Source organism: Euleptes europaea, chromosome 11 (assembly GCF_029931775.1).
Source record: "Euleptes europaea isolate rEulEur1 chromosome 11, rEulEur1.hap1, whole genome shotgun sequence".
Taxonomy (NCBI): Eukaryota; Metazoa; Chordata; class Lepidosauria; order Squamata; family Sphaerodactylidae; genus Euleptes; species Euleptes europaea.
The window spans coordinates 61,056,732-61,081,007 of NC_079322.1; the positions used below are offsets into that span (position 1 = coordinate 61,056,732).

At 44.4% G+C, this 24,276-nt stretch overlaps 1 protein-coding gene across 1 annotated transcript; it reads left to right on the forward strand.

Moving 5' to 3' along the window:
• Nucleotides 1-1,000: 1,000 nt before the first annotated feature.
• On the forward strand, nt 1,001-19,488 carry MTPAP (mitochondrial poly(A) polymerase). The gene is made up of 9 exons (XM_056857548.1): nt 1,001-1,169; nt 3,414-3,586; nt 5,034-5,267; nt 7,980-8,204; nt 10,035-10,246; nt 15,405-15,631; nt 17,313-17,405; nt 17,497-17,570; nt 19,147-19,488. Exons 1-9 carry the CDS (start codon nt 1,001-1,003, stop codon nt 19,486-19,488), a joined length of 1,749 nt encoding a protein of 582 aa, XP_056713526.1.
• Nucleotides 19,489-24,276: the final 4,788 nt, after the last annotated feature.

The window sequence follows — 24,276 nt, forward strand, 5'->3', positions numbered from 1 at the left end:
GAGGGCTCTACATCTACATGGATGTATATGCAAATGGCTAAACTTACTGATTCTTTACATGGTAAAGATATGGAAGAATTTAAAAAAACATGGTCAAAGGCCGCCGCATTCTGGGATAAACTGGCGAAAATGAATTTTACAAATATAGTTAATGAATTATAATTTTTTAAAAAAATAAAAGCAATAATAGCAATGTTAAATACTGTCAAAACACTTCTCCGGAAGTCCAGTGGTGATGGGATACACTGTTAAGGTGGGTGGTGGATATTAAAAAAGGTAAAGGTCCCCTGTGCAAGCATCGGGTCATTCCTGACCCATGGGGTGACGTCACATCCCGACGTTTCCAAGGCAGACTTTGGGTGAAAACGCATGGTCGCTTTATCCTCCTTTAATCCCTGTTTCAGCCAGGATTCAGCCTGGATCGAACGCATGCGTTTCACCTAATGTGTGTTCGATCCTGGCTAAAACAGGGATTAAAGGAGGATAAAGCGACCATGCGTTTTCACCCAGCGTTTGCGGGGTGGTTTGCCAGTGCCTATTAGAGCGCTATATATTAAAAAAATTATATTCTACATTGTAATTATAATGGCTGCATAAGTGCTCTTTTTGTATCTTTGTGTTTTTTTATGATGTATGGTTTATATAATTTGTTGTTGTTTTTTACTTTAACAAAAAATAATAAAAATTTATATATAAAAAATAAAAAAATAAAAGAAATATATAGAAACTATACAGGAGCGCGGCTTTTGCTCTCTTCTTGTGAGTTTACCGACTACATCAGGTGCTATATGAGGGGGGGGGGAATTAACGAGCTTTCGGTCTGATCCAGCAAGGCGATTCCCATCTCCTTTCGTACGAACCAGGAAACAGAACGTTCCCCTTTCGGCCACGCGCGGCGTCGGTCGCGCATCCCGGAAGATTGGCCCTCCCGAGAGTCCGTGCGGCAGGGGCCTGCGTCACGTGACGCATGCGCGCGGAGGCCCTTTCCCTCGTCCCGGCAATGGCGGCCCCCATAGGGCTGGTGCCTCGGCTGCCCCAATGCCGGTGGTGGCTCCTTTCCCGCCGGGTGGAGGCAAAGCTACGAATGACGGGGGCCCGCCTCAGCTCCACGGAAGCCGCTGCAGCTGCGTTAAGGGAGCAGCAAGTCCCGGGTGCCGAGGAGACTTCGGGTGAGAGAGGAAGCCCTTCGGCTACTAGTCATGCTGCATGCCTATTCTCTCCATGATCAGGGGAGCAGGCCTATTATATTATATATGGAGGGTGAGAGATTCAAAGCAGATAAAAGGAAGCATTTCTTCACACAACGCACAGTTAAATTGTGGAACTCCCTGCCCCAGGATGTGGTGATGGCTGCCAGCTTGGAAGGCTTTAAGAGGGGAGTGGACAGGTTCATGGAGGAGAGGGCTATTCATGGCTACTAGTCAAAATGAATAGTAGTCATGATGCATACCTATTCTCTCCAGGATCAGGGGAGCAGGCCTATTATTTTGGGTGCTTTGGGACACAGGCAGGACAATGCTGCTGCAGTCACTCGTCTTGTTTGGGGGGCTTCCTAGAGGCACCTGGTTGGCCACGGTGCGAACAGGCTGCTGAACTTGATGGGCCTTGGTCTGATCTAGCAGGGCCTGTTCTTATGGTGCTGCTAGACTAGCCAAGTTTGTTCTGATGGGGATAGCACTGAGGTAGGAAGCTGACCAATCAGTCATGCAGAAGATAAGATAATCTCTTCTTTGCCACCCACCTCACCTCTAAAGGTGGGGAGGAACAGAGAGCAAGGCTTCAGAAGAGGATCTTAACTAGTGGGATGGGCAATACTGGGCTTTAAGAGGGGGGTGGACATATTCATGGAGGAGAGGGGTATTCATGGCTATTAGTTAGAATGGATACTAGTCATGCTGCATACCTATTCTCTCTAGTATCAGAGGAGCATGCCTATTATTTTGGGTGCGGTGGAACACAGGCAGGATGGTGCTGCTGCACTCGTCTTGTTAGTGGCTTCCTAGAGGCACCTGGTTTTCCGCCGTGTGAACAGACTGCTGGACTTGATGGGCCTTGGTCTGATCCAGCAGGGCCTTTCTTATGTCCTTATGGCTCCAACCCTTCCTCCTTTCATTTTGCGGCACCCTCTCCTTATTCCCTCTGGTTGCTTAGCAGCCTAACAGTCCTGTGGCGGGGAGGGAGAGATAAGAGAAGCCCTTAGGACTCCCCAGCAGAGGGGTTCTCAACAAGGGGGGAATTCCCCCCCCGGGGGGGGGATTTTAGGGTTCCGGGGGGGGGGAATGGGAACCACTATTCAGCAAAGTGCATATTATTTGGAATGCACCTTTTGAGATGGAATGTTTTGGGAAGGGGGAATTATATTCTGAACAATGGTGAAAAAAGGTTGCGGACCACTGCCCTAGCAGAAAAGCGTTCTATATTTGAACAAATTGGGTAGGCGATTTTGTCGTCTCTCTCCCTCATCCTTTCTAGGTTACCGTTCACACACACAAGGGTAGTTGTATTTAGCATTTTGCTTCTCTGTTGCTTATGCCATGCTCATTCTGCTGGCCGTTTCAGCATGTGTTGGATTCCTTCTTGCTGTCACATGCTGAATGGTTTGCTTAAGTTTTGGTTCACACATGCAAGAGAACAAGGTGGCAGAAACTTGAGGTGGTAAAACTTCAGACTGACGATGCGCACTCATATTTTGGAGTGTTTCAGACTTCAGGTGCTGAATTACATTTATTTCTGTAACCATTCTTCTCCCTCTGCAAACAGAAAACAAGCAAATCAGGGAAGTTCTTTCTTTGTGTGCTATGTTGGCATAAACACACTGGGCAATTCCCCCCCCCCCATCAATTAAGGCTTTTTCTAATCTGCTGATCCTCATCACAAACGTATCTGTGGTGGTTCCTGGATTGTGGATTTTTCCCCTTTTAGGTGAAATACTGTGAATATGTGATGTATATGATGTGACTCAAACACTATCCTGGACAGACAACTCTGAAATTGTAGAACAGGAGGATAGTGATCTCAATTTTGCACGCATTTACAGCATTTTTTTTTTTAAATAATCCTTATTCCATCATGAAAAATCTTTGGGCTATAATGTATCTTAAATAGAAAACTATCTTATAATAGATTTTTCCTCAAAAAGCATTTTATCAAACAAACTTTGATTTAAATGTTTTAACATACATATTTATTTATTTCTTATTTATTGATTTTTATCCACCCTGGTTCTGCCCTTGGAAAACTCAATCTGGATCCAATCCAAGGTTTTACATATTTTGGGGAGGTGTCAGCTAGGGTTTACCTTTGGTTTCTAAAATTCAGTATATGTATGTATTTCTGCCAAGCTGTAAAAACCTGCCTTAGTGTATTATTTGAAATATAGAAATGTGTCTTTTTATTTCCCCCCCCCCATCTAGCTACTGAGATTAGCACCAGAAAGAAGACGTTCAGTGAAGTGCTTGCAGAAAGACTAGAACAAGCTCAACGGACGGTGTTAATTGACTGCCCGTCCAAAATCAGTGAGAAGAAATTTCTTAAATACTTGTCATCACATGGAAACATTAAGAATCACTTCTTTTATGAAAGTTATGTAAGTACCTGGAGCATCAGCGGTTGAAATCTAGACAATGTGTGCGATTCAATCTGAAAAAGTATGTGGAACTTGGTTTATGTATCCACTATTTTCTCTAGTGTAGCATGACACGAAAGTTAGTCCTTAACTATTGTCGAAGGCTTTCACGGTCAGAGTTCATTGGTTCTCGTAGGTTAACCAGATAACCTATGAGAACCAATTAGTCCTTAACTAATTCCTTTGCTGAATTGCTAAAGGGAATCCAGTTCAGTACAAATAATTTATCAATTTGCTTGTCTCTCTGTGCCACAGTGTAATTCTGTTGTGTATCTGTTAGGCTGTTGTCCTGGAAAGAACTATTGCTGTAAGTGAATTAGTTAACAGTAAAGTGATATCATTATTATCCTTATCAACAACCACTCCAGGGCAGTCTTAACTCTGCCTTAATTCCTGGCTCTTTTCCTCACTACAGTCCACATTTTCAAAATGAAACACAGGAGTGTTTGGAGAGTGTGAGCTGCTACTTCAGGGACAGGCTACGCTTGCATGTTACCTTCCTCTGTATAAATATCAGTTTAATTGTTTGTAGGCAGACAATTTCTGCCCAAAAGATATGGCTATTTAACAGCCAACTATTGCAGCTAAGAGTACTAATATTATTTGGATTTCTATATCTGCCTTTTCATTTCTTAAGCCTTATTTGAAACATGGGAGGGGGCAACCAATGGGAATTACGTACATGACAGCAGCGAGTGACTTTGAGATTCTCCTGCTTGAGATCAAATTCACCAAATGCTCGTGTAGCTATTAAAAAGGAGATTTTTGTCTGACACCACCCCTGAAAACCTACAGCCAGTTTACTGTAATGTGAATATATAACTCCAGCCACCCGTGGCACTTACTGGGTGATCTTGGGCCAGTCATAATCCCTCATTCTCAATTATCTCTGGCCTGTTTTACATGTGGCACCGGCAGGCAATGTGAAATTGCCTTTGTATACACCCTGTGTCTCATTGAAGCATCACTTCTTTGCCTGCTGTGTGCAACACCCACCTGGGCTATGGATCTCTGTCATGCTAAAGTGACATGGAGTAGCTGAGAGGTCAGCTCATATGTACATAGAATCATAGAGTTGGAAGGGACCACCAGGATCATCTAGTCCAATCCCCTGCACAATGCAGAAAATTCACAATTACACCCCCAGTGACCCCTATGCCATGCCCAGAAGATGGCAAAAAAAAAACAAAAAAAACCCAACCCCTCTGGGATCCCTGGCCAATCTGGCCTGAAGGAAAATTGCTTCCTGACCCCAAAGTGGCAATTGGCATAACCCTGGGCATGTAAGGGCCACAAGAGCCAAACACTGACACAACCCTCTCATGATCTGCCTAAGTTCACAGAATCCGCATTGTTGGGGTATATGTTGTATGCCAATTTTTCTGTTTCTTTTTTCATGTGGCTTCAGGGCACGTATGCCGTGGTAGAATTTTCTGAGAAAGGCAGCATCGCATCACTGCAGGATGTCACTGGTACCCCACAGTTCAGGGACGAATGTCCTGTTCCATTTAAATCAAGAATTTTTACTTTAACATTGAAAAATCCACCAAGCCAAGCTTCTGAACAAACACCAGTTCATTGTCGTAAGTTGTCCACTGTTCCTCTGGGAGAACTGATGAGGAAATTATATAACGCCAACAGTGTAAGTTCATGCTTCTATTTTGTTTTATATTGTTATAAGAAATAACCAACCTTATTTTTGTGCTGATTTGTAATTTAAAATGTGGCAAAATATATTTTTAACATTAAACGCATGCAGTAAATAATTAAATTATTTTCATATTCTTCAGAAAACGACTGTAGCCTTATGCAACATCTGCTATTACAATAGATCTACAGACAGTGGAACTGATTGATAACTTTTCTCGGAACCTCCTTCCCTTAAGAAGGGTGGAGAAGGTACCCTTTCGCTGATGATGAAACATCCAGTTAATTTTTACATAGTTGTAGTAGCCGCAAAGGGATGTAGAACATGCAGAAAGCCAAATCTGTGTATTAGTACAGTATCTGTAGGTGTCAGACTCCAAGAGAACTTGAGGTTGCAGATTAGTGCGAATGAAGGTGTCAGTGGACTGTGATGCTTCATAAATTCCCGTTGCCTTCAGAAGTGAGCAGTGTTTAAATTCAGTGCCTAACTTCGGGAAAAATAAGAAAATTGGACCCAGCAACAGTACCTAGAGATGTAAAATTTCTGGCCGTTTTAAAACATTTCCCCCCAGAAAGAAACAAATTTTGAGGGAAATTTAAAAATATGCAGAGTTTAATTTTATTAAGACTAATCCTGTTCTTACTGCTTTAACAACATAATATGCATAACTGATAACTTAGCACATAAAATTTTATTTGGCTTCTTTATGAAATTTAGAAGTATGAATGTCTTAGCATTGGGCAAGCAAGATTGCAGGTGCAACCAATACTAAAGACAGAGTTGAAAACTGCTGCATCCTATTCTACTTTAGCAGGAAGGAATAAAAGCTTAAAATCGAAAAAACAAGCTTTATAGTAAAGAAAAGCAGCTGTGTTGTTTAGATAGAAATAGTCTCCTACAGTCTTAATAGGGCTAGCAGCATATTTGGATACTGAAGTAACACAGTACTGTGTACATTGAACTATTCAATAGCGTATTATCATACACATAATGTATTATGAATAAAATTAGGCACATTTAAACAGATACATGCTTGAAAATTCATTGGGTATGCCAACAGTATACACAGGAATTATAATGATCTAACCCTATTGTTGGTTTTATGTAAAAATCTTACATTTTGAGAAACTCCTGGTCTTAATCATTTCATTTCTTCCAAAAGAGGAAATATTTCATAGCAGGGTTTTTTTTGTGTGTGTTTGTTAAAATTTCCAATTTTTCCCTTGGAAAAATATTGGAACTTCTTAGGGGAGGCAGGATTTTTCCTCCTGGATTTTTCATTTTCCCCCACACACCTTCTCATCCTCTAGGGTGCTTGTATTATATTGAAGCCATGGGAACTTCTGTGCCAAGAAGTTCTTGGCAGTTTTCTGACTCTGTTTCTGTTGCATTAAACCAAAAGACAGGCTTTCAGTATAAAGAGAAATGACGGCTTTATGAGATTCTAAGCCAGAGATATACGCTCAGTGACTTAATTTGATCACTATTAGGGGACCGAAGTAAAACTACCCCAATTCCTAAAAAAAACCTGGAACATGAGATGGATGCCATGGGAACAGTGCTCAGAAGAGCCACAGGTAGCTGCCAAGCCACTGAGCGCACATCTCTGGTTTAGAATCTAATAAAGCCGACATTTTTCCTTATACTGTAAGCCTTATACTGAGAGCTGCGTGTTGCTCTTCTGGGCACTGTTCCCATGGCACCCACCTCATGCTCCAGGTTTTTTTTAGGAATTGGGATAGTTTTACTTCAGGCCCCTAGGAGTGACAAAATTAACAGTTTTATTTTTTACAACGCATCTCAACCTGTCCATGATGAATATATCAATCAAGGTGTAGGGGTTCTGTGTATGAGGCTGGGTCAACGTATGCTGCTGAATAAGGTGGTGGAATGGGGCATGCCCCTACTGAAAGCTAGCCCATAAAGCAAACCTCCTTGCAAGCAGAAAACTTAGTTCAGAGGGACGGTCTAACCAACCTTTCTCCTGCAGAACTACAGTAAAACTTGAATGGAACTTTTAACACAGAGCAGCATTTGTTTAACATCCAGCCTAACAGAGTTCTGGAGAACCCAAAAGCTTGCAAGCTGTTCTGTGTCATAACTCTTGACTTGAAGGCCATTCCACCCTCATTGAACATATGAAGCTGCCTTATACTGAACCAGACCCTTGGTCCATCAAAGTCAATATTGTTTACTCAGTCCGCCAGTGGCTCTCCAGTGTCTCAGGCAAAGGTCTTTCACATCACCTACCTGCCTAGTCCCTTGAACTGGAGATGCGGGAGGTTGAACCTGGGGCCTTCAGCATGCAAAGCAGATGCTCTACCACTGAGCCACAGCCCCTCCCCTCCTCATTCCACACACTAGTAATTTAAAAGGGTTATATTATAACTATAGGTTATTGTTTGGGGTGTTGCACGTGGCATACAGAAATCACGTGGCTGTTTCGGTTGACACGTGGCTCTGATCTGCAGAGTGAGTACCGCTGTTCTAAGCTAAATTTTCCAACTAGTTTTCCTACGATGTTTGAAGAATGGATTTGGAAACTAAGGATTCTAAGAAATTTATTCTCAGTGTTCTCTTTGCTGCAATCTCTTCTTTTGCACCTTGTAAATATGCAGTTCCTTGTTTCACAAGGCAGATCAAACTGTTCCCAGGGTTCTGGTCTGAAGCACAAGTAACTGTGGTGGGTTTTCTCCTCGCATCCAGGTGAGTGACCAGTTGCACATGCTCACAGAGGAATATCAGCTGACCGAAGAAAACACTAAACTCCGGTTTCTGACTTGTTCTCTAATTCAAGACATTGCTGGTGCCTATTTTCCAGAATGCACCGTGAAACCCTTTGGCTCGTCTGTGAACACTTTTGGTAAACTGGGCTGTGATTTAGACATGTTTTTGGACCTTGATGAAATTGGGAAAAGCACTACCAGAAGGGTAAGGTCTTTCTCCAGCTGTGTCCGTCTAACCCAGCATTTCTCAACCAGGGTTCCCCGGAGCCATAGGGTTCTGCGAGAAATGGCTTGGGGTTCTGCGAGAAATAGTGATGAATAGGCAAATCATATGTAAATCCTATGTAGGGGTTCCTTGAGACATGACTACTATTTCAAGGATTCCGCAAGGGTAAAAAGGTTGAGAAACGCTTATCTAACCTAAACTGTGGAATGAGTTACAGGCACTTTTTAGAAGCTGCTGAGTACTTGTAATCTAGGATGCTTGCAGGGTTATATCGCTTCTCTAGAGCAGAGCTTCTTAAACTTTTTCCACTCGCGGCCCCTTTTCGCCTGAGAAATTTTTACACGACCCCAGGTATATAGGTATATGAAATAGGTGTACAAGTCAAACATTTACTGATACTAAATCATGAAGAAACCTTTTACTGTTAATTTTTTCGCAACCCCCACATTCAGTTACGCAACCCACAGTTTAAGAAGCTTTGCTCTAGAGCAGGGTGCATCTCTTTACTGTTTCGCCCTCACTCTGTTGACCTGTTTCCTCTTCCTCCTGTTGATGTTTAGTTTTTTTTTAATTAGGTTACATTGTAATTGTGTTGAATGGTTGTACACCCAGAACTTGCAGGGAGCGGCAGAGTAGTCCTAAACTCCACTGCTGGTATTTTAAGAACTCGGTTCTTGCCTAAAGCTAGACTTTTGCTGACCATCCCATCTTACTTCAGGTCCTCAAGCTGCTTCTGTGCTGCTTTGAAAGTTTCCTCTATCCTTAAGACTCACATTTTGGGGTGCTGAAAAGCCTCAGCGCGTGCCCCTTCTGAATCCCAGACAATGTGAATTACCTCCTGTCCTAATGGACACTTTGGAGGGAGGGAGAAAGAAACTTTGTAACAGAGGTGCTGCTAGAGAAGTGCTCTGATATAGAGACATGCACTAGCTGTGCTCTTCATTTGGAGAGCTGCCATAAACCAAAGAAAATCGGGCCCTGTTTTCAACAGAAATTACCAACCTGGTGAAAGTATGGGGATTTCCACACATGAAGAGGAAGCAGTTTTGAGTGCATAGCTTCTGTTTTACATTATTTAAACGGTGCAGCTTTCGCACACGTGCTCTGGTGGAAGAACTTGGAGAGGAAGTGATAGATCAGTGGCATCTTTATGCTGGTGCGCAGCTTCTGTTAAATTGTCGTAAAATGTAAACATAACCCGCCATGCCATGTGTGGCATACCCTGCCTTTTTGAGTTAAGGCATGTAATTGTAATAGAGGAAATGGCCACGGCTTTGTGGCTGCCTGGATTACGTGATTATCCCTTTGTGGATGTTATACTTAGTCCCTTTCCACACCTGCATGCCTGCAGCGACCACTGGCTAAAATCTATGCTCCGTGCAGGCAACAAGTCCCGTTTTTACCTGCGAAAAGTTAATGTGTGTGAGTGCAAACTGTTCTGTACCTGGTATCGGTAAAGTTCAGCCAAAGACCAAGGCATAAGATTGCAGTGTCTCCCCCTCCCCAATAAAAATGCAAACAAGCAAAACAAGAGTCTTCCAATATCCACAATGAGTGGGCCAGACAGCCCATGTGTTTGTGCTGGTCCATCTGTGATACTCAGCAATAGGAAATTCATTCATAAACATACCTATCTAGGTCACTGCTGTGGATTTTGTTCCCTGATGTGCTTTTGACAGTTCTGTGTGAATCTCTAGATTGTGTATTTTTTAAAAAAAAAATCACCAGTGATTGTAGGAACCTGACGTATCAAGGGACTTAATTTTATTCCTGAAAATAGTGGTTTACCCTTTACCTCTCTTGTGTTAGAAAACAGGTCCCTTTAACCTGGATTATCAAATGAAGAGAGTGCCTTCTGAACGGATCGCAACACAGAGAATTCTTTATGTGATCGGGGAGTTCATTGATAACTTTGGCCCTGGGTGTGTTGGTGTGCAAAAGATACTTAATGCTCGCTGTCCATTGGTGAGATTTTCCCATCAGCCTTCAGGATTTCAGTGTGATTTGACAGCTAACAACAGGTAAACTTTTTAAAAAGGTTTTGTTTTTCGCTTTTTAAATCACGTATCCTTTCCTCCTCCACCCCATCTTCCTCCGAGGAATTAAGGGTTGTGTACATGGGAGTTACACCATTTTATCCTCTTGCCAGCATATCTGTGGGGGGTTAGGCTGAGAGATGGTGACCAGAACAGGGGCTTCCAGTGAGTTTTGTGACTGGGCAGTGATTTGAATGCAGCTCTTCCCAGCCCATGATTGTGAGTTTTTTGCTTTGGACATGGCTACAGAGGCAGGTGAAGAGCAGCAGTTGTACATCAGTCCACTATGGAGAACTCAGCCTACCTGGTATTCTCACAGTGACATTGCATCATTTCCTGGCTTTTTCTTTTTACAAGCCCATGTGTCTAGTTGGAGTATGTGTATCCAAAGAGAATCCTTTCTGAAATGTGCAGTGCCAAGTGGCTATCAAAAGCAAAAAGCAAATGCTTGTTCATGCGAACTGTAGTTTACTTAGCACATTTTTGTCCTGCCCTTCTTCCAAGAATCTCAGGGCAGCTTTCCTCTCCTCTATTTTATCCTCACAACAGTCCTGTGAGGTAGGATATTGGTTACATGGCATTTCTTGTTTTTCTGTCTTGTGTGTTTTTGATGAAACTCTGTTTTCTCTCCATTTGATTTAAAAAATGTACTGCTTTCAATCCCGAAATATTTGAAGGATAGCTCTAAAAAAATGAATGTGCTGTAGAACACGGTCAGGATAATACTGCTGCTGCAGTCGTCTTGTTTGTGGGCTTCCTAGAGGCACCTGGTTGGCCACTGTGTGAACAGACTGCTGGACTTCATGGACCTTGGTCTGATCCAGCATGCCTTTTCTTATGTTCTTATGTGGAGGCAGGCAATGGTAAACCACCTCTGAACATCTCTTGCCTTGAAAACCCTACAGGGTCGCTATAAGTCAGCTGTGACTTGACGGCAGGGGGGGGAAAGCTTCCAAAACTGACAAGGAACCATTGAAATTCTACCTTTCCACAATTCATGTAGACTTCTGTGTAGTCAACTATATTTCTGTGCTGAGTCTCCCAAAGTATGCAAGTTTGATCTGTGTATTAAATTGAACCCAGCACGTTCTTTCACCTGATTCAGAAACCGTTGTTTAATTAAATTACTTGCAGAGTTAGCGTGATTGTCTGCACACAAATGACGGTACCAGATATGGTCCGTCGGGGGACGTAACACTGGATATGAAATCTTAAAGGTGTAACATATTAATGCAGGGACCCTGGCTTGTTGACTGGCACCACCCTGAGCTCAATGCAGGCTGGGAAATTAACGGGGTCTCTGTGGGGCAGGTGCGGAAAAGAGAAAGAAGTGAAACAATCACTTGCCGAGGCAACCCAGAACTTGGACGGATTGTCTGTGAACTTAAAACCTGGTTTCACAAACTAACCAAAGTTTTATAATAAACAATAATTTTTCGGTGATGTTTGAACCCAGCACGATTGACATATTTGCCAGTCATATAGTATAGATCAAGTACAACATGCCCTTGAGCAGTAGGGCTTGAATATTAAAAAGAAGGCATTTGACGGTTGTTTTTCACTAGTGTGGCCAGTAGGGGGAGCAGGCTTCTTAGCAATAACATTTGTTGGGTGCCTTTTTTTTTTTTTTTTTTACTTTCACATTCTATTATCCATATAGGGGAAAATGCCAAGAGTATATACTGTTGTCATGAACTACAGAGCTAAATGGACTGCAGAAATCAAGAGCCTTCATCCATCTTTTGTTGAATATCTGTCACGTTAGCCACAGTGAATTCTGTGCGTCAGGACAAAATTGCAGTTTGGCCGTCTGCAACGCTGTCTGTTAACCAGCCATGTCTGGCCCCTCTTTTGATCCCCAAGTCGGGCATTCTGCCCTACTGTTAACTGCATTGGGTGGCCTTCGTTGATTACATCTGCACTCCACTATAAGCAAGAGAATCACACGCTTGCGTGTCAAATCGCATCCCTTCCAACCCTCACTGTCCGAGATGGTAGGCAGAAGGCACTGCGCCTGCCTTTCGGCATTCACATGCAAGCCTACCTCTCCCTTGCTAATCACCTGTGGCATTTGAATACACCCCACTTTGCCTGATGTCAATATGCAAAATAGGCAGGAAACCTTAGAAAAGTACTCTTGGGCCATTTATGCATGAGAACTTTTGCCTTGGATTTGCTGCTCTTTAGAAGCACATTTTCCCCAGCTGAATTCTCAAAACTCAAAAATAAGCCCCTAAGCAGAGTTTTGAGAATTTGGATCGGAAAAATGTGCATCTAGAGAGTGGCAAATCCAAGGCAAAATCTCCCAGGCATAATTGGCCTTGGTGAAACCCCTTTTGTGGACTTTATTCTGCTGCAGGAAGCAATTTGCACCAGCTGTCCATGGACTTGTCTGCTATTTTGCAAGCCTTGGTTCTTTGATCGTAAGCGTGTGCAGGTTTAGTGGTAGAGGCTCCTTCCTGCCCCTTGAAATGCAGCCTGTTGTGCATCTGTTTACAATCATCACAGGCTCTTCTAGGTGTTTTGGCAGCCCATCTGTTGAATGGACTGTCTGGGAGCAAGTTTGCACCACCAGGCTGGCCAGCCAACTATGGGCCTGTCCCTCGTTCCTCCCCATCTTCGACCTGATGAGGAGGAGGGCAATATGTGTGAGGACAGAACTTGCTGGCTTTCTGGGGCTCTTTGGTTTGACCTCCAGCAAGGCTCCCAACAAACAGCCTTTGTTTCTGTCATATGGCTGCTGACCCCTAAATCTTTTCATATAGGCTTATAGAATCATAGAGTTGGAAGGGACCACCAGGGTCATCTAGTTCAACCCCCTGACCAATGCAGGAAATTCACAAATACCTCCCCCTCCTCACCCCCAGGGACCCCTACTCCATGCCCAGAAGATGGCCAAGATGCCCTCCCTCTCATGATCTGCCTAAGGTCATAGAATCAGCATTGCTGACAGATGGCCTCTGCTTAAAAACCTCCAGGGAAGCAGAGATTACCACCTTCTGGGGAAGCCTGTTCCACTGAGGAACCACTCTAACTGTTTGAAAATTCTTCCTAATGTCTAAACGGAAACTCTTTTGATTTAATTTCAACCCATTGGTTCTGGTCCAACCTTCCGGAGCAACAGAAAATAACTCGGCACCTTCCTCTATATGACAGCCCTTCAAATACTTATTGTGAACAGTTCCCAGGGGATATTTCAATGTACACCAGATTAAAGTGCTCTCCTACTCTAGTGGTTGTGTGCGCATATGTTTCTATGAGAGAGACCGAGAGAGAGTGCTTTCATAGGTTGCCTATTTGAACATTCATGCCCGTACTATGGACAGTGATAGTAATTCCTCTGTAAGAGAACTGGCAATTCTATGATTATGTTGAAAGAGGGGGGCGTGAAGGATTTTTGGCCTAAAGGCCACCTCTGTGCTTCCACCCACTTTTGAGGGCTCTGCAGTGAAAACTGTCTCATTCTGCTTCCAGCGCCATTTGGATACAGGCCAAGTGGGTGTCCAGTTGCAGAGCCCTCTAAAGCAGGGGTGTCGAACTCATTTGTTACGAGGGCCGGATATGACATAAATGCCACTTAGTCAGGCCAGGCCATGCATCGCCAGCTGAGATCGGGACTGGGGGAGAGTGGCTGCCTCGGCTGGATAGCGGGCTAGATAAGAGCTCTCAAGGGGCCGGATTCAGCCCCTGGGCCATATGTTTGACACTCCTGCTCGAAGGCCAGTTGAGACCCGACGTGGCCCCTCTCCTACTCGGCTGCTTTTTGTAGCGCTCTACCTGCAAACTATTTAACAGTTCTTCTGGAGCATTGTCCTGCTGGCTGCACCCTGGTGGGCTGATGATCCCAGCAAAAGTCGTTCCAGGGCTGTATGGAAAGCTCCCTCAGGGGGGAGCCCTTAATCTGTCCACAAATGCCCTTTCACTTGCTATAAGAAGTGACTTCTGCCTCAGAGGAATTGGACAGCTGTGGCTTGATACATGGGCCTATCTTTATTTAAAGTGTTTCTGAATCACTATTTCTTCAAATTCAAAGCCAGTGGACTGGGGTGGGGGAAATGGCATTATTTCTTTCACGAGTTGTTTGTGGGTTTTCTTTAACTGCTCTGCCTTCAGTGGCTATTATGACTAGAATCAGCGCCATAGTGATATATTTGTATGTGTGTTAATATTGTTATACTGTTTTAAAATTTTACTGGTAGATTTTATGGTTTTACAATAGTGGTAATACTGAACTGTTGTTACCCGCCCTGAGCTTGGTTTGCCGGGAATGAGGGCGGGCTATAAATTTAAATAAATAAATCCTATCTTTCAACCGAAGGCCTCCAGGCTAGCCAACACGAAACAAAATCTTTTAAAACTAATATAATCAGCTGTATTAAATGGCAATGCAGTAGAATAGTAATTGATTTTGGATTAATGAGCAGAGAGAGATTTTCAAAAGTATGCATCTGTAAAGTCCAAAAAAATACACAACCAAATTGCCCACCTGAAAAAGAAATATTTTACAACCCTTTTGAAAATTCAAGGGTGGCCTGGCTTTTCACACCATCTTGGAGAGGCAGTTCCCCCAAAAGCCTTGCATTACGAGGGTGTATGTCTGTCAGAGCTGGTAAGGCCTTTGGCAGCCTGTTCTTTCCCTCAGATCCCTTAGCCTCTATCCTACACAGATAAATGCTTTAAGCCGTCTTTCTACTCCGGCACCCCTCTCTGCAGTGAGGTGGAGATGGTTTTTACCCCCGTTGCTTTTCCTGGCTCCTCTCTCTGCTCTCGTTGCCCGGTTGGATCCTGGTGCCACCGCCACAGGAAAAGTACGCAATCTGACGATTTCTCCAGGAAGCCCCAGATGAGCTTCGTGACTGCTGCCCCGGATGACGCGGTCCCAGTAGCCAACAGGCCATGTCCTGCGTCTTTCCACCATTTTCCTCATCAGTTGTGATGACGGAGCCATGAACACTGCTGGTTATTCTGATCATAATTGTCATATGGGCTGTTGTAGGGCGAGGAGGTGTTCAGGCACTAACTTCAATCTCTCTGGGTTCCTGTAGAAAAGCAGACAGTATTCTTAGGCCCAATGTTACTAATTCTCACAATCTCAGCAGTACTGATCCTTCCTGCTTTTAACTCTCTCTCTCTGTTCCAACAGAATTGCCATGAGAAGTTCTGAACTCCTTTATATCTACGGCAGCCTTGACCCACGTGTAAGAGCTCTCGTGTTCAGTGTGCGGTGCTGGGCGCGGGCCCATGGAATCACAAGTAGCATTCCTGGCGCATGGATTACAAATTTCTCCCTAACAATGATGGTTCTGTTTTTTCTGCAAAAGAAAAATCCCCCCATCATTCCAACCTTGGATCACCTGAAGGAGCTAGCTGGTAAGCAGCGGATTGATTTTGTACACATGGGCTAGTGGCTGTCTAGGGACTCTAAAGGCTCGTTCTCATTTGATATTATCTTTGATATATTAGGAAGAATTTTCTAACAGAGTGGTTCCTCAGTGGAACAGGCTTCCTCGGGAGGTGGTGAGCTCTCCTTCCCTGGAGGTTTTTAAGCAGAGGCTAGATGGCCATCTGTCAGCAGTGCTGATTCTATGACCTTAGGCAGATCATGATAGAGAGGGCATCTTGGCCATCTTCTGGGCATGGAGTAGGGTCACTGGGGGGTGGGGTGGGGGAGGTAGTTGTGAATTTCCTGCATTGTGCTGGGGGTTAGACTAGATAACCCTGATAGTCCCTTCCAACTCTGTGGTTGTATGATTCTATGATTCATGGCTATAAAATATGAGGACTCTCATTCAGTGAGAATAGCTTTCAGAATAGCTTTAAATGCCATTTTACATGGGTGCACCCTTGATGACCGGCATGTGTAGTGAAATCACATCTCGACATTTACTAGGCAGACTTTGTTTTACGGGGCGCTTTGCCATTGCCTTCCCCAGTTGTCTACACTTTATCCCCAGCAATCTGGGTGTACTCATTTTTACTGACCTTGGAAGGCTGAGTCAACCTTGAGCTGGCTTCCGTTGGGATCGAACTGAGGTCGTGAACAGAGCTTGGACTGCAGTACTGCAACTTACCACTCTACGCCACGGGGCTCAACTTTGTTGAGGATCAACCCCCCCCCCAAACCCTCCTTTAGAACAGTTTCAAGTGCAAGAGTAGCATATGCAAGCACCATGGGCACTGGTATAGTGTTGTGGTAAAAAGAGGAAGTTCCCAGCTCAGATGAGGAGTTTCCTGTTCCAAGCCCATCTGAGGTATGCACTGACCCCAGGCAAGCTGCTATTCTCTTGTCCTCGGCCACTGTCTGAAATATGTGGGTAGCAGTACTGGTCTGCCATAAAGCTTGTTGCATTAAGTACTGGGAAAGCATGTGAAGTTGATTGAGCTCTTGAAATTTCCGATATAAATGCTAATTGTTATTAAGCATCATAGTTGGCATATTTTGCATACAATGTGCATATAATTTGCATAACTTAAGCGCAGCTGGGCCTCCCCTAATGCAGGGTCGATAACGGGCATGCAATTGCTGCACCATTTCTTCCCTGTCAACAAAAGCTTTTGGACAAGCCTGCCGCTTGCTTGTCAATACACTGGCTGTAAAATCCTCCTCCACATTTAAGGCACAATTGCTTCCCACTGAAAGGGCTGCTTGTTCTAGCCTTCACAAAGGTTGTGTGTTATTTTTATTGTTTTGACCAAAACACTGGAAACAGCATTGAAGTCCTTACCCTTAATTAGTATTTTAAAGCAGAGCAGGTGTTTGGCAGTGTTGAAGGAGATTGTAAAAGGCATGCATGCATTTAGAAGCTGGGAGCCCAGCCCTTTCCCCTTTGGGCACTTAATCTGCAGCTTCACTGTCTGAATTCTATTAATACCGAAATACTTGTCAGTATCTTTATAATCTATCACACAGATGTGTGCTGGCTCCTTTGTCCAGTAAAATATACGTATCTAAACTTTTTTTTTCTTTTGCACATAATTTCATTATGTGGAACTTGTAAAATTGTGCTGTTCTCAGATGGGATAATTCCAGCCAGCTTGTTTTTTGTTTCAGGTGTGCAAGATAAGCAGGTAATTGAAGGTCACGACTGCACCTTTGTGAGCAACTTGAACAAAATAAAGCCCACAGGAAACACCCAGAGTTTGGGTAAGAAGTTTGGTTGTCAACATTTTCGCCCATCTCATATGACCTGTGTGGCCTTTTCCCTCCTTTATGTTATGTTCTTTTTCTCTTTCAGATGTGCTGCTGGGCGATTTCTTTGAATACTTTGGGAATTTTGCTTTCAACAAGTATTCACTAAACATTCGCAAGGTAAAAACTATTTGACTCTTACATCCCTGTTGGTGACTCTCCAAATGATGGTGAAATGTTTTGAGTTTTGAAGAGACATCAAATTGGGCATTTGTCATCCCACCTGTTTGAGGCAGGAAGCCATTTTGACGTTGTCTGGTGTGACTGTACCATGCATGGAAGAGGAGTCGCAGAGCAGCTTCGTTGTATGGTGTAGGGGATAACCCACACCATGAATGCTGCATGCTTGTCCCATCTGTAAGCAATCTAACAAGTGCAGCAGTTTTGATACCTCCTGGCTGCATGCTATAAAAAGCACTCCTGTCAGTGGTTTGTTTGTTTGTGTGTGTGTGTGTGTGTGTGTGTGTGTGTTAAGTGCCGTGGCTTCCGACTCATGGCGACCCTGTGAGTCAGTGTCTTCCAAAACGTCCTATTCTTAACAGCCTTGCTCACATCTTGCAAATTGAGGGCCGTGAGCTCCAGTTCTTTAGGACTGAAGGACCATCAGGAACTGAGTGAAATGCAGTGTGTGGGGATGGGGGGGGGGGTTTGTAGGTCAAGAAGAACTTGGCAGAATCCCCATCCCCTCTTACGTGAGCGCTTCTGTGAAGAGCGCGAGTGTTTGCAGAAGAATGGTGGCGGGGCGCACTTTCCATTCAAACAAAAGAAGGGGACAGTTTCTTGCATTTGCCCCTTGCTGCAGCGCATGTGTATGTGCGCTTGCACACTGGTCCTGCATCCCACTCTGTTCCTAAGGGTCACCCTGGCCCTCTGGAGCAGCTTTTGAAGGGGCACAGGAGGTGGCGGGAGGGAAGATCCATTCAATGAACAAGTTCCACACCAGTATTTTTGGATCAGCATGAATCCCTTGACAAACTGATCAAGGGCCCTGTTCAGCTTCTTTATGTACAACTTTGTTTGTCTATCTGAAGGAGCTGGTGGAGTTTGTGCCCCTTTATGTCGGTATGTGTGGAAATTCTGCATGTGTCTTTGGGGAGGGGCCATGGCTCAGTGGTAGAGCCTCTGCTTGGCATGCAGAATGTCCCAGGTTCAATCCCTGGCATCTCCATTTAAAGGGACTAGGCAAGTAGGTGATGCGAATGACCTCTACCTGAGACCCTGGAAAGCCGCTGCCAGTCTGAGTAGACAATACTGACTTGGGGAGGGGCTGTGGCTCAGTGGTAGAGCATCTGCTTGGCATGAAGAACGGCCCAGGTTCAATCCCCAGCATCTCCAGTTAAAGGGACTAGGCAAGTAGGTGATGTGAAAGACCTCTACCTGAGACCCCGGAGAGCTGCTGCCAGTCTGAGTAGACAATACTGAGTTTGATGGACCAAGGGTCTGAGTCAGTATAAGGCAGCTTCATGTGTTATGTTTTTGAATGCAGCTGCCACAGTGCGCTGGAATTGTCTGTGTAAGCCCTCTTGGCAGATACCATCTCTCTTCTACGTAGCACCTGCTAGAAGTCTGCTTAAACCAGTGAGCTGCAGTAGGTTATTCACTCTGGGTTTGATTGGGTTCCACTTGTTTGTGTTTACCTCACGGCATAGAGTAAGGTATCACATGCCTGAATGTTTCTCTCCTTTGAAATCGGCAGGGGAAAGAGCAAAGCAAGCCAGAATCGTCTCCACTCCATATACAGAATCCCTTTGAGCAGAGCCTTAACATCAGCAGGAACGTCAATGCGACGCAACTCGAGCGGTTTGTCAATTTGGCCAGAGAGAGCACCTGGCTTTTGCAGCAGGACAAGGGTCCTTCCAGCAGCGGCCAGCCCTGGGGGATGGCGGCCCTTCTTCCAGCGCTGACTGCAAACGGTGTCGGCAAGGGTGCAAGGAGGAAGAAGGGAACCACCAGTGAAAGAATCAGAGGCCTACTAGAGTCCTTAAAGATAAATAACCCCAGCAATGGGGGAAAGACCTTCAGTACATGGGTGCGGTAGCTGCTGAAGCATCCTCAGAACTCACAAAGGTGGTTGGCGGCCTCAACGTCGCTGCTACGGGGCATGAAATGGCAGAAAACCGCAGCCTTCAGAGGTTCCGCAGTTGGTCAGGCTAACTCATTAATCTCATTTTGCCCTTCTTGACCATCATACCTGGCCTTTTGGATGGGAATTAGCCAGGTTTTTTTATTCTGGATACCCTCACAAAGGAAGGAACGATGGGCCTAAGAGGAGGCCTTTGAGAATATTAAAAGAGCCAGGGAGAAGAACCCCTCTAGCAGTCTGTTTCCATGGAAAACTTTCACCCGCCAACCAACCAATGCACTGCAAATTGGTTTTAATCAAAGTGCTTGTAACCATTTTGGAAACTTTTTTTCCAGGCCTATCGATGATAGAAGACAAAATAAAATGCACAGAGCTCAGTGGTTGTGTGTTGTTCTGTTGCTGTCCTGGAACAGGGCGAGCAACATTTGCTCTAATTCGTTGTTTCGAAATGAAATGTTGAGTGTATCTTTTTAGTTGCTTCCTTCGCGTTTCAAGGAAAGAGAAAAGCATCTCTAAAGGGACCTAAGACCTAGCTGCTCACGCCGCCCCTCGGATTTTTTTTGAGATTTTAACCTGAATTGTAATATTTGGGAAGATCTAGGCAGTCTCAGTAGTGGAACTGTGTACTGATGCACCTTCACCAGCTTCAGGCTGTATTAACTCAGTTCAAACTGTGGCTGACGTCTTCCTGAGAGTTGGGAATATTTTTCATGACATTACTTACTTTATAGTCAGTGTGCAGCATGGTCAGAGCTCCCATGTAAGAAAGGCCTCCATATGAACATAAGAAAGGCCATGCTGTATCAGACAAAGGTCCATCAAGTCCAGCAGTCTGTTCGCACAGTGGCCAACTAGCTGCCTCTAGGAAGCCCACAAACAGGATGACTGCAGCAGCATTGTCCTGCCTGTGTTCCACAGCACCTAATAGAACAGGCATGCTCCTGTGTTCCTGGAGAGAATAGGTATGCATTATGACTAGTATTCATTTTGACTAGTAGCCATGGATAGCCCTCTCCATGAACATGTCCACTCCCCTCTTAAAGCCTTCCAAGTTGTCAGCCATTACCACATCCTGGGGCAGGGAGTTCCACAATTTAACTATGGATCTAAGTGTCATGTGTATTGCCAAGTTATTTTGTGTCCTTGCATTCACCTGCAGTTGTGCATCTCTCGGGGCACTTGGCTTTTATTTATTTATCACATTTATAATCCACTCTCCCCAGCCAAGACCAGGCTCCGGATATGGATACAGGCACTTTGTATGCTGCTGTAGCCCTTGTGAGTACTCGCTCCCTCCAGATCCTCTTGTTCAGAACTCTTCCTTCTTTCTGACCTTACACCCTTACCTGTTTCAGCATCCCCTTCTTTCCTTTGGTAGTCCTGTCACTCTGTTTTTCACCCAGACAGGAGGCCGTAGCAGTTCATTTTGCCTGGCTAAACTAAATGGATGCCGACTGGCTTTCCAAATTCTAGTAGGCAGCTTATCTAAGTTGATGGGAAGTCATTAGTGTGAAGTCATTAGTGTTTTTAATAATGTATATAAAAACTCCTTTTATGGAGCCAATGGTCAGTCTTGCAGTTTGGATATTAAATAGGCCTCCGTGTAATGTTTCAGGCTTTCACTCGGATTAATTTAGGTGGTAGGGCCTGGAGCCATGATTGTGGGGGAAGGTGGGATCCTCCCCTCCCTCTTGTGAGTCTTTCACGCCTCCCATTTGTCTACTCTAAAAGTGCACAAAGATCCCCTCTGGATTGGATGGAAATTCATCCTGTCGAGTCTCCTGCTTTCCTTCAGTGGCCAACCAGGAGTGCTCCTGAGCCTCTAGCCAAAAGGGATAAGAAGGGAAGGGCCTTTGCCCTTCCCAGCAGCTGGTATTCTGTGGTATACGACCTCTGAACACAGACGTTTTATCGGTTCTTGTAGGTTATCTGGGCTGTGTGACCGTGGTCTGAAAATACCAAGACCACGGTCACACAGCCCGGATAACCTACAAGAACCGATGAATTCTGACCGTGAAAGCCTTCGACAATACAGAAGTTTTATGTTGGCCAACAGATATAAAACATCTACGCTACAGTGGCCATTGTCACATAAATGAGTGATGCAATTTGGGAAAAAGAGCTTGTATTTTGTCCGTCCTGTATACTAATAATTTTCACTGGGTGACCCCAGGTTCTTGTGTTATGTATGAGGGGAAAATTCTCTCTTTCCATTCTCCACACCTTGCATAAATTAGGAAACCTCTACCTTGCCCCTGTCCCTGTCATTTTTTTAAACTAAAAAGCCACACAGTCTCTAACCTTAGCTCACAGGAAAGGTGCTCCAACCCCTTAATCATTTTTGGCTGCCAGATTCTTGAGGTTTTCATGCCCTATAATATTTTTAGATGGTCTGAGCAGAATTGTTCTGTGTTCTACATGCAGCCAAACCATTGATTATGTAAAAGTATTATCATGCTGGCGGTTTTACCATCTCTGTGTGAGGAGGCAGGATTTTGGATTAATGATTACGTTATGTTTTCTACAGCAAAATATTTTTTTGCATGTCTTGTTATATTTTATTTCAGATTTTATGGTGCACTGTTTGTCTACATTTTTTTCAAAAATGGCTATTTTTTTTAACATAGAGAATTGCTACACTGAAATTGTTTGCAGTTGTAACTTCTATATAATTAACTATGCTGCTGAAACAGTATACATTTCTCCTCTGTATGGGGATCTGGTTTGTCCTTTCATGGAACATATTTACAAATTCCAGAGGACTGAATGTATCTTATGCATATTCACCATGCAGACATCTTGGATTTGTAAAACGTCTTCTTCCAAACTGCCTTCATGTTAATATTGTTACATGGGTCCTTGTAGAATCCTGCCCAGTCTGAGTAGAGGGTATGGGTTTCCAGTTATTATTTCAGTGTATTATTTTTGGTAGGAATTTTAGCAGTATCAAGATAAAACAAACTTGCTGGCTTCAGAAATGACAAATTGTTCCACTTGCAGACATGCAGCTCTCTGTCTTGATCTTGGTCCCTTTCTTAAGTCCCACTTGACTCGGCAGTAGAATGAGAGGCCAGAGGGATGATGAAGAAGAAGAGTTGGTTTTTATATGCCGACTTTCTCTACCACTTAAGGGAGACTCAAACAGGCTTACAATCACCTTCCCTTCCCCTCCCCACAATAGACACCCTGTGAGGTAGGTAGGTAGGGCTGAGAGAGTGTGACTTGCCCAAGGTCACCCAGCTGGCTTCATGTGTAGGAATGGGGAAACAAATCCAGTTCACCAGATTAGCCTCCGCTGCTCATGTGGAGGAGTGGGGAATCAAACCTGGTTCTCCAGATCTTAACCACTGCACCACGCTGGCTCTCTGCAAGCCTTTTGAGCTTAAATGGATTCTAAACTAAGCTGTAGTCTGTAACGCATCCTCTTTAAGTTTTCTTGCAGGTAAAGGTCTTTTGGGCTAGCCTGTGTGAAATGCCAAGAGACCTCTGTGCAAGCAAGCATTTGCTTCAAAGTGCTGCTTATTGGGATGCTGGTATCATTTGGTGCCAAAACCGTTCCTGCTATCTGTGTCCTCTGAGGAGTTAAGGGAAAATTTAGCCAACAGAGATGTCGGCTAAACATTTATTGATGTAAAGCCCCCAGTCTCACTTCAGACTCTTGTAGCAGTGTTTCATCCGTGACATATGGGCGCTTTCACACATACTAAATAATGCACTTTCAATCCGCTTTCAGTGTACTTTAACGATCATTCGCAAGTGGATTTTGCTGTTTCATGCAGTAAAATCCAGCTACAAAGTGCATTGAAAGTGGACTGAAAGTGCATTATTTGGCATGTGTGAACGTGCAGATGGTAAGGTCTCCCTGCATTCTGTGGATTGGATCCCACTTAGTTTTTGGTGGCTGTAAGGAGGAAGGTAGATTTTTGCTGGTTTCCCCCCACTTGCAGCAGCCCTCACCCCCCAAAATACTGTTCCTGGGTGATGGGGGAGCCCCAGGAATGGCTGGGGAATGAATCAGATGTCTCCATAGGGAGGAAATCGTCAGAAATCCCCCTCCTGTCCCCAAGGAAATTCAGGTGGGATCCAAGCCTAGATGTATTGCTATCTTGCATGCCAAGTCACCCTCAAAACTTCAGAGATGTTAAGCCCTGGAGGCTTTGTATAACAGCAAGTGGCTCTGCACAATAATTTGAGATGTCCATGTAACTTACATCACAGACTATTTCTCTAGCTTTTAAGCAACCACACCTGCAATATTCAGGACATTTTAGAGAAGTACAGAGTCCCGTGGCTCAGAGTGGTAAGCTGCAGTACTGCAGTCCAAGCTCTGCTCACAACCGGAGTTCAATCCCGACGGGAGTCGGTTTCATGTAGCTGGCTCAAGGTTGACTCAGCCTTCCGTCCTTCTGAGGTTGGTCAAATGAGTACCCAGCTTGCTGAGGGTAAAGTGTAGATGACTGGGGAAGGCAATGGCAAGCCACCCCGTAAACATAGTCTGCCTAGTAAGCGTTGGGATGTGACGTCACCCCATGGGTCAGGAATGGCCCTGTGCTTGCACAGGGGACTACCTTTACCTTTACTTTACAGTGTAGGGGGGTTGCACAATAAGGGCTTGGAGTCTTTAGCATTTGGTAAACTACCCTTTGGCTCTCATGGGCGATTCCACTAAGCTACGACTATTGGTTCTTGTAGGTTATCCGGGCTGTGTAACCGTGGTATTGGAATTTTCTTTCCTGACGTTTC

What these genes read in the sequence shown, in the direction of transcription:
- MTPAP (XM_056857548.1), top strand. Translation starts at nt 1,001, where the DNA reads ATGGCGGCCCCCATAGGGCTGGTGCCTCGGCTGCCCCAATGCCGGTGG. An exon ending in TCACCTGAAGGAGCTAGCTG is followed by an intron (nt 15,632 to 17,312) that starts GTAAGCAGCGGA and finishes TTTTTGTTTCAG; the next exon opens with GTGTGCAAGATAAGCAGGTA. An exon ending in ATTCACTAAACATTCGCAAG is followed by an intron (nt 17,571 to 19,146) that starts GTAAAAACTATT and finishes TGAAATCGGCAG; the next exon opens with GGGAAAGAGCAAAGCAAGCC.